Consider the following 14,480-nt stretch of genomic DNA (forward strand, 5'->3'; position numbering starts at 1 on the left):
ATTTCGTTTTCCGGGGCGACAATGCCTCGTAGACCAGCGGGAATGGTGGGTTCGCAACGTACGCCGTGTGAAGTAAGTGATCCTGTGCATGGTTATGGAGTACGTGTTGTTGCTAGTTCGATTTGAATTTACGCCTCACGCTAGCGAACCGGTGTTTTTACAGTGGAAACGGAACAGAGTGGCAGCCCGCAAAGTGGTCTCGGGTCTGCAGTGCACATTTTGTTGGCGGAAAGTCATCGACGGATCCAGCTTCTCCTTCGTACGCTCCTGCTATTTTTCCGCCAACGTACCGAAAAACTTCAACGATCGCTGAGGACAAGAGGTCGCGCTATGAGAGGTCAGTTATCTCGCAGTTCACGGCGATGACCATGCAATTTACTGGACGCCGTCGCTTGGCTGTACGTGCGTTACTGTTAGACAGACCGTAGTTCAGACAGTTTAATACATGCCTAAAGGCGAACATTATTCATTCACGCTCATTCACAGGTAAAAATGTTACTCACATGCCCTATGTATAAGCAAACAGCGCCGTTCGTAAATGGCAACGGTAAAGAAGAAGAGCCGGATGTGTGGCACAGTGCACAGGGGACTGCGCGAATCTTTTAATGCACATGTATTTCATTTGCGCCTTGACAGCGCTGCGCATGCAAGCGGTGCCACGCCACGGTGTTTTTATTTATGCTACGCGACGACTAAGATATCACTTGCAAAGATGACACGTAACTGATTTACTCAATCACTCATGCAGCCCGGGCAACGTCCACAAACAGAACTGCAGCGTATTAAGGTTTGAACAATCGTTACAGCATCGCTAAATGCGAGACGGGAGGCGATTGTACGTACTAGCGCCGATCGCACTCGGTTGCCCTCAAGACAACATCACGCTACGGCACACGTCTCACGTTAATGTCATCGTTTGCTCGGTAATAAGCAGGTAAAATGATGCAAAAGCGCTCGCACAAACCTCGATGATGACGGCGTATGCTTCCTGGTTCACGTTGGCTTGTCGCACACACCGCCCTTTTAATATAAGCTGTCCGACTGTGGCCTCTTCAGTCACGTTGAAAACGTGCCTGCTGCGGCATAATTTGTCTCCTTTCTCTTCGTTCCAGGCTCTGATAAACCCTGCGCTCTTTACTTTCTTGAAGCCGGCGCGCTTTATAATACCAGTAGCCATCGTCCGCAGAACGCGGGCGCAGCAGAAGGGGAGACGAGAATGCGTATCACGTCAGTTAACAACTCAGTGGCCACTCGTGGCGCTGACGGCGCGCTGGCGCATTGCATTAGCGCGCCACCTGTAGGTGCCGCACGTTTCCTACAGAACTATATCTCGTTGGGTAGAGACGGTGCATTAGGGCTTCATGTGTGTATGTGTTGCTTTGCAGGCGTCTCAGTATCACGCTTTCCTCTTTTTGTCAGTTTTGGGTGTGGTAGAGGATATACTCGTCACTCCAGCCTGTAATGCTTTAGTAATTGACTTTTTTTTTTCAGTTCATATGGTTCAACAGTCTCCACCGCAGAGCGCGTGCAGTGCTCTGCGATGTATATTTCCCACCCTGCATATGGGAATCTATGGGAATGTATAGTTTCCCAGCCTGCGTATGGAAAAGTACATGTTCAGATTGGTCAGTGTCTGAATACCAGGCAGTAGGAACATAAGAGATCTTTAGAAACGATTCGCTCCCCCTTTAAGGAAACTGTTCTCAGTGTCTTTGCTTGCCACTATTTTACACCACTACGGTAGTTTTTCTTCAGGAAACCAACTAACCAGGGAAGTCGTAGAATCATTGCCAAAGGCAAAGGCCAAACAAAGGCTCAAGCAATAAGTGTCCTTTGTGAATTTTTCTAGGTTGCCAACCTCTGGCAGAGAATTCGAGAAGGCAATATAATGAAGGCAGCTCACCACTGACAAGGAGACAAGCTTCTTGTGTCCTGCAGGTCCACAGTAGCATTGGGATGCTGCTGGTAGAATTGCCTGCGGTACAGAGCAGGCCTTACTAAAAAAGCACAAACATTTTTAATCCCAGTAAAAACTCCTCCTATGCTTCAAGGGGTATTCACAATGCACACAGACTGTTGCCCTGCCAAGCGCGATTGAGAGCGTCCTCTCAAAGATGGTCAGTAGCCTCATGCTCTCTTGTTTAGCTGTGCTAGCCTCAGTATTAAAGCATTAGCAACAAACGAACACTAACCACTTAGCATATTTTGTCAAAGCATTGTCAAAGCATTGTCAAAGCATTGTCAGAGCATTGTCAGAGCATTGTCAAAGCATCTCACCAATATTTTTTAGCATGAAATATATTTACCAAACAACAGTCTAAGGAAATATCATAAAGCACACAATGACAGGTTGTCAAAAATGGGCTGTAAAATGAGCTACAATTTGAAATACTAGTATTTGGGGCAGAAATCAAATTAAACTGGAAAAGCTAAGCGCCATATTTTAGAACTGCAGTCCCACATAATTGTTTTCAAATGAGCAGTAGATAATAAGTATGAAATAAAAGGAATCCTGCTCATTTTCACATTTCACCACACTGGCCTGCATGTCCAGCTAAGGAAAAAAAGGCAAATGGCCTTTATGGTCAATATCACAGTTCTGTCGCATGAATGGGATAAGAACAGATAATGCTGCACACTAGTAGCACACTGGGATAAAAGTACACGGATTATTTCAAATTTCTCAAGGACTTACGAGTTGATCAACGTGTAAAAGTTCACTACTCTCATTCTCTCAGAGTCATTTCGGAGCAGCCATTACTAACAAAAATTACTGTTTGGAGCAACATTTCTGTTTTGGAGCAATTAGAGCAGCACTTCCCCATCACTGCAAAATTTTTAGCACTTCCCAGCACAGTTTCAAACATGGTTCTGGCACCATTACTCAACTGACAGAATTCGTCCATGACATCAGCAGCTCCTTAGACATACAGTTATGGAAGCCACCTTCGGATTTTTGGAGCTGATTTCGGAGCAGAAAAAAATGGTGCTTTGGAGCAGCCGTAAGTGTTTTTAGAGCAGAAAAAGTGCTACCATAGTCTGGAGCAACTATTGATGTTTCTTGAGCAAATGGCAAAATATACCAAATGACTCCCAAAGTTTAAAGCATCAACTAAGCTGCTGATAAATATGAATACTTATCAAATATAGTGCACATACAATTATCACTCGCTAGCATGAAACAAATAACTAAATGGATGAATGGTGAAGATGAGCTAACTCTATTTGAAATGCCAACACTTATGACAGATATGGCATAAAAGCAATAAAGCTGAGCACCAGATAACAAAAGCAGCCTTGCCACACGTAACTATTGCCAAAGGAGCAGTTTATAATTTTTACGAGCACTGTATGCTATTTTCACAATTCACCAAAACAGCCAGCCTTGAAAATAAGTAAAATAGGCTAAATTAGTCACGCACTTACAATTCCAGTTCGCGTGACATAAAATGAGCTCAAAGCAGATAAAGTGGTAAATGTAATGGGTCACACATCAAAGTCGTCACAGCAGCAGTTAGCGATCATAATAATGCTGAATGAATCAAGCACAAATTTCACAAAAATAGTCTGCTTGTCAAATATATATCCACAATGTAAGTACATATGTATTGCAAATGAGTTCCATGACAATCTGCAAGGCGGCAGAAGGGTTAAGAAAGGGGAAGAAGGCAACCACCCGTTTGTAGCACGAAGCCAAAAGCAAATCCGTACGAATTTATTAGAAAGAAAAGCTTTTTATTTTTCGGCCAAAAATTAGTCCTGGTCCGGGGTTCAAACCCGGAAGCAATGCCTTTCTGGTGCAGTCGCCCTGCCAATTGAGTTAACCTTCCACCACCTTGCAGCTTTCGGCAGAACTCATCTGCAATACTTGCTTCCAGGTGCTTCGAGTGGTCAATGAATTCGCCCTAGTGCTCTCTTTTGCTGGCTTCCTGGTTAACTCAATTGGCAGTGTGACTTTCCCGGAAAGCCATTGGTCTTGGGTTCGGTCCCCAGACCAGGATGAATATTTCAACAACTAATTGCTTTTTTTTAAAAAATCCGTACTTGTGGCTTCGTGCAACAAACAGGTGGTTGTCCTCATTCCCTTTCATAATGTTAGTACAAGCAGCATAGTCAATGTGCTAATATACAGCCAGTTTTTGTTTTCATTTAGGCTCCCTGAATTGCCCTATGATTAAATCTCACTGTTTACAGTTTCCCAGCTCCGTCTTGGAACAGGTTTGGAGTAATCACTGACATAATATTATTTTGGAGAAGGATTTCTCTTTTGGAGCAGTTTGGAGCAATTGGAGCCACACTTCCATCGCTGGATACAGGTTAACAAGTTGATACCATATTTATTGATTTTGCCAAGGCCTTCAACACTGCATCAGATCTGAAGCTATTGAAAAAAATGGCAGCATATCCACGGAGTGAATGAAGGGGAGTGGGGCGAAGCATTCGTCCGTCCATGCGTCCGTCTGTGTGACCGTCCATGTATTTGTTCGTGCGCCCGTCCCTGCGTTCGTTCATGCATACGCCCCTGCGTCCGTTCATGCGTCCATCCATGCATCTGTCTGTGTGTCCGTTCGTCCATCTATTCAACACTCAAAGTCCCACCATCTCGCATCTTTTTATCATATATTCCCCATATAGAAGCACCGCCATTCAGTGGACATTCCAAGGACTAAACGAGAGGTGGCACACGCACACTTTCTTACGGCTTGCGCTTCGGGTCTACTTCCCACCTTCAACTACCTTGAGTTCATAGTATACACTAGTTCACTGTATTCATGGCACTGCGGCCCAATGCTCGCTAAACCTTTCTAAAACCAAGAAGGTTACGCCCAGCGAGTATAACGTAGGAACTTTTTCCTTTCAGATAGTGCTCAATCTACATGCCAATGGCCGCTAATGGGGATCGCAGCATGCGCGTTGACTATAATCCGAATGCTCCTGTCTCTCATTCTCCATTAGCAGCCATTGGCATGTACATTGAGCACTATTTTTTATTGTTAAACAACGCACAGAAGAAATCTCTCACCGGCACCACCTTGGAGGTCAAATTTTATACCTATTTCGCGTATGTGCCACTGGTGGTTACGTACTACGAGGGACGCACAAGCCACGCCATAAGGAGCTTCGCCCCTAAAAGTTGTTTGTTATACTAAAGAATGCATCATTGGTTGGCTGGATATCGAACTTGCTTTTGCAGCGCTGACAATAAGTGTGTTTCAACTTTACTAACTCGCCTCAGATGCCGGTTTCATCAGGAGTTCTCCAGGGTTCCGTACTAGGACCACTCTTATTCTTGTTTTATATTAATGACCTCCGCTCGCACACTTCTGTGAAAATGTGCCTTTTTGCAGATGACTGCATCCTATATCATACTGCCACATACTCGCCTCATTTTTCGTTATCACCCCGCTTTACTGTCAGTAATTTTCAACGCGAACCAGGCCGAGACTGTTCGAGAAGCTTGGGGACAGCAGTAGGTCATTTTGTTAAAATTACGCCCACTTCGAGAACATTACAGATTATTCTGGAACCTACGCCGCCGCTAGTGATAACGCTAGAATATTCAATGGCCAGTGTATAAATGCCGACACGCTTGTCAGTTGATCGGTGGCCGATGCTCTGTTCGCCGCTATCAGTGCCAGTGTCTTGCTGTAATACGACTTTCGTTTTGCGTGCCCACAAGTTCAGCCCAAATAAACAGTTTCATCTTCGACCTGAAGTCTGCTCCATTCATTCACATAACAACCCCATGACATCTGGTAGAGGTGCCCCCGTCAAGTCGTGAACCCAGCCCACATTGCGAAGACACCGACGCCAGCCACGAGCGCCGAACAGGCCGCAAGGTTTACCATCAGAGTACGGGCCTCTACAAGACAAGGTTCGGAAGACCAAGGACATGACATCGACCGCGGCAATGATGACAACTGCTGCACGGTAGCCTGCGATCGTGATGCAGCAGCCAAGAGAACCACCGATTTTTTTTTTGTGGGTCATCGTTTGAAGATCCAGAGACCTGGCTGGAGACCTACAACCGAGTGGCCGCCCTCAACTACAGGGACATGGAAGAGAAGCTCCGTCGCATCTACCTTTATACAGAAGACACAGCAAGGACCTCGTTCGAGAATAGGGAGTCTGCGCTTCAAACCTGGAATCTCTTCCGCGGCACATTCCTGGATACGTTCAGGATCATCGCCTGCAAGGAAAGAGCTGCGACACTGCTGGAGATGAGGGTCCCACTCCCAAATAAAAATGTGACAATATTCATAGAAGAAATGAAACAACTGTTTCACCACTCTGACCCCGACATGCTTGAAGAGAAAAAAAGTCTGTTTTCTCATGCGAGGGGTAAAGCAAGAACTCTTCGCTGGACTGATCTGAAACCTCACTAAGACCGTCCAGGAAATCCTGTCAGAAGCAAGATCAATCGAGAAGACGCTATAAATGTGAGCCTGCCAGTACAATTGGTGAACAATGGAAGACATCCCAGCTCTTCATACTTTCAGCCCTGACGACCTTCGTAAAACGATACGAGCGATTGTACCCGAAGAGCTGCGTAAATTGTTGCTAGCCTCACAGCATCCCTTGACTTGATCGCTGAGTTGTACGCAAAGAAGTCCAGCAATTTTTCCAAACACCCTAGCCCAGCCTGAGCCACAAGCCATAAGCTACGCTATGCAGCGTTTTTCCGCCGCGCCCACGTCAAGAAGCCACCCGATTCTGCCGAATCTACTCCAACGACTCAAGCCTTTCAGCCGGCTTTCGACGTTAATTCAACCCCTCCAACACATAAACAAGAAGAGCTCAGAAACCTGCTCCTGAAATACACGAACTGCTTGAGAATTCGACAGACCTCTGTCGCGAAACATCCAATCATAACAGAAGAAAACCATCATCACTTCATCAGAGCCCGTACAGAGTGTCGATGCCAGAACGCGAGGCCATAAAAAAAGTGGACAAAATGACGACATTATCCAGCCTTCAAAGAGTCCATGGGCATCACCGGTGGTATTAATGAAAAAAAAAAAGGATGGCACACTACGCTTCTGCATTGACTATCGGCGCCTCAACAAGATATCAAAGAAGGATGTATACTCTCTCCCCCAAATAGACGACACCCTTGATTGACTCCACAATGCGAAATACTTTTCATCGATGGGCCTCAAGACAGGCTACTGGTAAATCGAAGTAGACGAGCGAGACCGAGAAAAGACTGCTTTCATTACACAGACGGCCTCTTAGAGTTCAAGGTGACGCCCTTTGCTCTTCGCTGAGCGCCTGCAACGTCCCAGCGCATTATGGACACCGTGCTGGCTGGATTGAAGAGGCAGACTTGCCTCGTGTACTTGGACGACGTCATCGTATGTTCCTCTAGCTTCAACACGCATCTCAGGCATCTTGAAGCTGTACGTCAAGCAATCAATACCTCCGGACTCACTCTGAAGCCAGAAAAGTTCCACTTTGCATATGAAGAAGTCTTGTTCTTGGGACACATGATAAGCAAGTCCAGAGTATGCCCAAGCCCACAGAAGACAACAGCCATCGCTGAATTCCCGCCACCCGCCGACAAGAAGGCCATGTGTCGATTTATCGGCCTGTGCACCTATTACAAGCGTTTCGTCAAAAATTTTGCCTGCATCGCTGAGCTGCTCATTAACCTTACAAAGACCATCGTCCAGTTCAAGTGGGAAACGCCACAGGAGGAAGCAGTTCAAGAACTAAAACGACTCCTGTAAACACCGCAGATACTTGTGCATTTCGACTTGTGTAGGATTCGGAGCCGTCCGGGTGCAGGAGATTGATGGGCCTGAAAGGGTCATCGGTTATGCGAGCCGGTCACCAACTAAAGCATAACTCAATTATTCCACAACAGAAGGAGTGTCGCCATCATTTGGGCTACCTCCGAGTTTCGTCCCTACCTCTATGGCAGGCCTTTCAGAGTTGTGAGCAACTACCACGCCCTCTGTTGGCAAACTAACTTGAAGGACCCTTTAGGCCGCCTCACACGGTGGAGCCTGCGACATAAGAAATTTGACATCACTGTCGTTTACATGTCCGGGCAAAGGCGTTGTCCGCGCCCCCGTTGAGCCACCGCCGCACATTGACGAGAATGACGACTGCATCTAGGGATCCTTAAGCGTCAATGATTTTGCAGAAATACAGCGAGCCGACCTTGAAATCAAGGGCTTTGTGGAATACCTCAAGGACAAGGCTGCCGTTGTTCTAAAGGTATTCACGAGAGGACTATTGTCATTTTTGTTGTGTAACAGCATCCTCGTCAAGAAAACCTTCTGGCAACATCGAGCCAACTACCTCGCCGTGGTAGCTTCAGCGTTACGTCCTGAAGTTTGGATGCTCTACACGACGACCCGATGGCTTGACACTTCAGCGTTTCCTGTGCGCTCCCAAAAATACAGAAGTGCTACTGGCCACGTCTTTGCACCGAAGTAACCGGTTATGTAAAGACATGCCGGGACTGTTAACGACTAAAGACACTGCCGACTAGGCCAGCCAGACTTTTTCAGCCCATCGAGCCATCTCACCAACCGTTCTAGCAAATCGACATGGCCTTACTGGAGCCGTTCCCAACGTCAAAGTCCGGGAACAAATGGATCGTCGTAGCTACCGGCTACCTCGCACACTACGCCGAGACAAGGGCCCTGCCTAAAGGCAGTACCGTCGAGGTAGCAAAGTTCTTCCTCGAGAACATCGTCCTGCGTCACAGAGCTCCACAGGTCCTCATTACTGACAGAGGTACGGCCTTTACGGCGAACCTAACTCAGGCGATCCTAAGGTACAGCTAGACAAGCCGGACTACCACCTACCATCCACAAACTAATGGCCTCACCGAGTGTCTTATTAAGACCATCGCCAATATGCTGGCCATGTACGTCGACGTCGAGCACCAGACGTGGGATGAAACGCTTCCGTACGTGACCTTCGCATACCCTACAGCTGTACAAGAAACGACGCAGATGCCGCCGTACAAGTTGGTCTATGAAAGGAGCCCGGCAACGACGCTCGACGCTATGCTTTTAAATGTTGCTGACCATTCTAACCTCCACATCACTGCCTACCTTGAGCATGCAGAAAAAGCTCGTCAGCTGGCCCGCCTGCGCATCATGAGTCAGCAGGCGACCGACAGTCGCCGTTACATTCTTCGACGAAGCTTGCAGACATGGGCTCAGTGAAAAACTTTTGCGACGGCACTTAGGTCCATACAGAGCAGTTCGACGTCTCGGCCCACTCGACTACGAGGCTCTTCCCAACGGCATTACGAACTCTCAACGGCGCCGTGCTCGACCGGAAGTCGTCCATGTCGTGCGCCTCAAACCATTTCATGCATGAACCTGAGGACTGTATTTTGTTGTTGTTGCTGTGCTTTATTGCTTGTACTTAGTGTTTATTTTCTTTATTATTGTACTTTTGTCTTTTCCTAAAGCATTCGGACGATGTCTTATTTAGAGGGGGCAATGCCACATTCTCGCCTCATCTTTTGTTATCGCTCCATTTCACAGTCAGTAAGTTTCATCGCAAACCCCGTCCCCTACACTGTATGAGAAGCTTCGGCACAGCAGTAGATAATTTTGTTAAGATTTTGTTGAGACCCACTTCTTGAACATTAAAAATTATTCTGGAACCTACGTCACCGCTAGCGACAACGCTAGAATATTCGATGACAAGTGTATAAATGTCAACACGCTTCGATGCTTGTGAGTTGATTGACGGCCGACGCTCTGTTCGCCGCTATCAGTGCTAGTGTCTTGCTATAATCCAACCTTCCTTTGCGTGGCCACAAGTTCGGCCCGAATAAACAGTTTCTTCTTCAACCTGAAGTCTACTCTATTCGTTCACGTCATGACCCCGTGACAATACTGCCAAATCTGCACTGAATTATGCCATCCTAAACGATAGATTTTCTCATTTTTGAAGCTGGTACAAATCTTGCCAAGTGAATAATAACTTCTCCAAGATGGTAATTATGTAATTTACCACACGTTCATGCCCGTTGATTTTTGACTATGGCTTTAACAATGTTAGTTTGTGCAGGGTGTTTGAATTGAAGTACCTTGGTATCCGTATGACACATAATTTATCATGGTTCAAACATATTTATCTCACATGTAAGAAAGCCCTTATAGTTTAGGTTAATTACATTTTACGCTCTGTCTTACTTTTCGGGAAGCCAAACAGCTTACCTACAGAACTCTCATTTGGCCCATTTTTCGAATATGATAGTGTGGTTTGAAACCCCTATAAGAAATGTGATATCAAGTAACTAGAATCCGTTCAAAAAAGAAAAAATAGTAGATCCCATACAGTGAGAATCGATGATATGTGAAGCACGAATGAGCAAAGTTGACATGTCACTTCAAAAGCAGCACAATGGTAGGAGGCGGATATAAATTATGCCATACATGACTTCGATGTCATCATTATCATGCTTGAGCATGGCATTTGTGTTCAAATGTCCATTCACATCATGCTATACCGAATTTGGTATACGTGAAGCCTGCGAAATGGCCGCAAGCCCGCTATGAGCGTAGCATGTCCTCATGTTTTACATGACATGCATGTCATGATTATCACATTTGGATGTTGCCATTTATCTTCGTCGTCCGTTCACGTCACGTAATACAGTCAAACCTCAATATATCGAACACAGATATATAGAATTATTGCCTATATCACGCGGGAAATCGCATGCATTATTGATTTTTTATTTCGAACAAAGTTTGACATATAATGGATATATCGAACTCAGTCACCCCAAACCGCCCGCGCTCCATTGACAGGCGGCGAGCTTTTCCGCAACTCTCGAAAGTAGCGGTAGAGCGGCGGGCGTTTATGAATGCTGCACACATCGATGGCACCGAGAGCGCCACATTTAAGGTAGCGGCGTACGCGCGCCGCAGCCTTGCAGCTTGCAGTCGTTGCAGTTTCTATGGTGTCAACGGCACACTGCGCACTTGTTGGGAGGATTCGCTTGCAGGATTTCAAGCTGGACGATTGTGCCCTGGTGATCTCCGACGCCAGCGAATCTCCCGCTGACTGGTTCGCCCTCCGCGGTCTCCTGACGCCGTGCAGCTCTCGCATTGTGGCGCCCCGCCCTTGGACTGCTTCGACCGGATCCCCACTTTCCTATCTCCTTCTTTTTTCTGTGGCTTGCCTGTCTATTTCTTAATCAATTTCCTTCTATTCTTTTTATCCCTCCTTCCCCCCACCCCTATAAGGCACTGCGCCGTGTCGTCTGAAGGCAGACAGAAATTAGGTGCCTTTTTCCTCTTCCTTACAACGACTACCACCACCACTTGTTGCAAGCTCCTCCCCCGTAGCATCGGCAGACATCGGTCGTTGTGCTCGCAGTGTTCTTGCATTCGGAGTTAGGCCTGTGGCGCGCTGTTAGGCTGTGGCGTGCTGTGGTGCGCGACAGGCCTAACTCCGAACGACGGAGCTCCCGGCGGAGCTCACAGATGTGGAGATTGTTGCCGAAGCTACTGCTGAGCAGCCAAATGAAGACTCTGCCAAGGTGGATCCCGCAAGCGCTGATGGTGCCCCGCTCCCGACATCAGCTGAGGTCGTAGTTAGCTGCCTTGGCCCTTGTGCGCCGCCACTGCGGCGCGAATGAAGGCACCGGCCTATCACTTATGGATCGCCTGGACTATATTGAGGACGCAGTCGTCAAACACGCCATGGCCAACAAAAAGCAGGCTACTCTTTTTCAATATTTTAAACCAACACAATAAATACTATCTTTGAATCTTCAAGTGAGTATTTACTGCACCACGCTTGAACGGTTCGTTGGTTGTTTTCAGCAAGCTGTTGACGCATTTTTTTCGTGATTTTTTTTTATATCCAATTCTGGATATATCGAACTATTTCAAGATCGCCGCGCCGTTCGATATATCGAGGTTCGACTGTACCAAATTTCGTACATGTGAAGCTAACAAAATGACCACGAGCTTATCATCAATGTGTTATCATCATCAATGTGACAGTCATCATCATCAATGTGGTAGTCATGTTCTTACATGACATGCATGTTATGATTATCATCTTTTCACCAGTCATATACCTTCCTCATTCATTCATGTCACGTAATGCCAAATTTGATATATGTGAAACTAGCGAAACAACTGCAAGCACACTATGAGCGCGGTGTGTAGTCATGACACATGATATGCACGATATGATTTCTATATTAGAGTATGTCGCTTATGTTTACCAAGCAGTCATGTCATACCACACCAGTCTTGCAATATGTGATGTGAACGAAACTACCGCAAGAGCAGCAAGACCATATCAAGTAAATCATGACGTTTATCACATACGTGTCATGAGTTTCATGTTGTGACTTGTCACTTATGCTCGTCATGCAGTCAAGTTATGCCATACTAATTTTGGTATAGATCCCATTATCGAAGCGTCCAGGAGATCTAAAGGTCGTAGGCAGCTAGATAGATAGACAGATGTGGTCAAGGTCGCCGAAGTTCGCTAAGAGATGCTTCGCATTTAAAAAAGCTGTGTGCTTTGTATGCAAAAGATATGACGGATCTTTAGCCATTGAACTTCCATCCTCAGCTAGGTCTCGCTACACTTTCGAAGCATCACCATGTTGAATGCCTAAAATTTATGCCCAATTTATTCAATTTTTCTCACTTTAGAATTGTATCTGAAGTTCTGGACGAAGACGAAGTCGAGAATCACTGGACGTGAGCTTTCTACCGCTGCTGTTTCTCGCCAATTTTGTAAGTTTTCTTACTCGTCTTCTGTGTCTTACTGCCAAGATTCGGCCACTACCTTCGCGGCACACCAGGCGCCACGTCTCCAAGGCGCCGAAGCCTTATCTTAGGCTGCCATGATGTCCGAAAGCTTCGGCTACTGGTGGCGGCCATTCTTCCCACCCATCAGATGGGTGGGAAGAATTGCGCCCCTGTTGGGTGGGAAGAATTGCGCCCATCAGATGAAGACGAAGTGATGAATGCGTCCGAACAGCAAGAGAATCCTGTTTTTCAGGGACCTGAGGAGGACTGTGACGGCCCCTCAACCACACCCAATGCCAACGATAAGTGTGTTACTCCGAAGAAAGCACGAACTGATAATCAAGAGGATTACAGCGATGCAACAATCATCAACTCCACAGAAATGAACTGCGATATGGAAGCAGAAGACAGGCCTCTTAGAACAGTCACGTACAAGAAAGCCCGACCAGCGGGGATACCCATAATTTTCAAGCTGGCGGACCCTAGCGCCCCATTTCGGAAAGTCAATCCAAACAAACTGGCCAGTGAAGTGGTATCTGCTGCTAAAGAGAAAGTGCAGTGGTTTCATGTCAACAGAGATGGCAACTTCTCCGTAAGTGTCTCTACAGTTACTGCCTCCCCCAGACTTTTTGAGTTAACACATGCTGCTGGTCTTGAAGTATACCCGACAACATTTACCGCAGCCATATGTGAAGAACCTAGGAAAGATTAGACAAGTACCAGTACAACGCAGTGAAGATCAACTGCTTGAATATTTAAAGAGACAGAGGTATAACCTCAGTCAAGAAACAGACTAAATGGCTCCGTCATGAAGATGGTTCAGCAGAGCCACATTTACTCGGCAGTGTAATTCTTGAGTTCTCCCCCCGACAAGCCACTGCCGCCTCGTATCCTCCTAGGCTTCACAAGTCATCCGGTGGAAGAGTATCTACAGCCCGCTACAGAATGTTACAACTGTCAACGATATGGACATGTTGCCAAATCGTGCCATAGACAACTTAGCTGCAAAATCTGTGCTGGAGCACATGATTACAAACTGTACATTGAGGAATCATCTGAAACGTGCCAATTGCAATGGAGACCCCGTAGCATCGTATGCTGGTTGTCCGATAGATCAGGCGGCTACTCGACTAAAGCGACAAGAAATTTTGCTTGGAAGAGCTCCAAAAAAGGCATCGCCTTGTCCGAATCCTGAAACTGTGCATCCGCTCCCAATGACTTCAAAATCACAGACGAGTACATCTCCACTATCGTATGCGATGGTAGCCAAGCGTGCTTCAGCTCAGAAAAAAAAAAGTACAACCAAAACGTACTGTAGAGGACGATCACCAAGCGTTCAAAGGCAGTAAAGCGACAGCAGGACACTGAAACCGTCGGCAACTTAGGATAACCAAGCGTCTACACCTTTCACCTAGTCAAAGCCAAAGGCACAAGAGCAACGTGCATCGAAAACAAGTGAAGTCGATATGGTTATGTCGATGCTCTTCCTTGCTTTGAAGGCAATCCTGCGTGTATTTCCACAGGCTAATGTTTTCCAGAAGTGAGCGCAGTCCTTTCATTAGAGCCTCTAGCAGTACAATGAAAAATTGTTGTATAGCAAAAAGGCTCTACAAGTGAACTGTTTCCACAACACAGCTGTGTTTCAGTGGAATGCCAATGGCCTTAGGTCCAAAAGCGCAGGCTTTAAGAAGCTGGTTGCTCAGTATAGCTTCCCCGTTCTGT

At 46.4% G+C, this 14,480-nt stretch overlaps 2 protein-coding genes across 4 annotated transcripts in view; one reads left to right on the forward strand and one right to left on the reverse strand.

Moving 5' to 3' along the window:
- Positions 1–14,480, forward strand: part of LOC142804253 (uncharacterized) — a 325,610-nt gene that overhangs the window by 239,980 nt on the left and 71,150 nt on the right. The window lies entirely within an intron of this gene.
- The window catches only part of mRpS23 (mitochondrial ribosomal protein S23), a 42,760-nt gene that overhangs the window by 13,912 nt on the left and 14,368 nt on the right, over positions 1–14,480 (reverse strand). For all 3 annotated transcript variants that reach the window (XR_005109447.2, XM_037419592.2, XM_037419598.2), the window contains exon 3: positions 1,904–1,975. Coding sequence is in view for 2 of the 3 variants with exons in the window: in XM_037419592.2 (XP_037275489.1) it covers positions 1,904–1,975 (72 nt within the window). In the remaining variant the exon portion in view is untranslated. The remainder of the gene's footprint in view (positions 1–1,903; positions 1,976–14,480) is intronic.

This window comes from Rhipicephalus microplus, chromosome 3, assembly GCF_043290135.1.
Source record: "Rhipicephalus microplus isolate Deutch F79 chromosome 3, USDA_Rmic, whole genome shotgun sequence".
In the NCBI taxonomy this organism is placed as follows: Eukaryota; Metazoa; Arthropoda; class Arachnida; order Ixodida; family Ixodidae; genus Rhipicephalus; species Rhipicephalus microplus.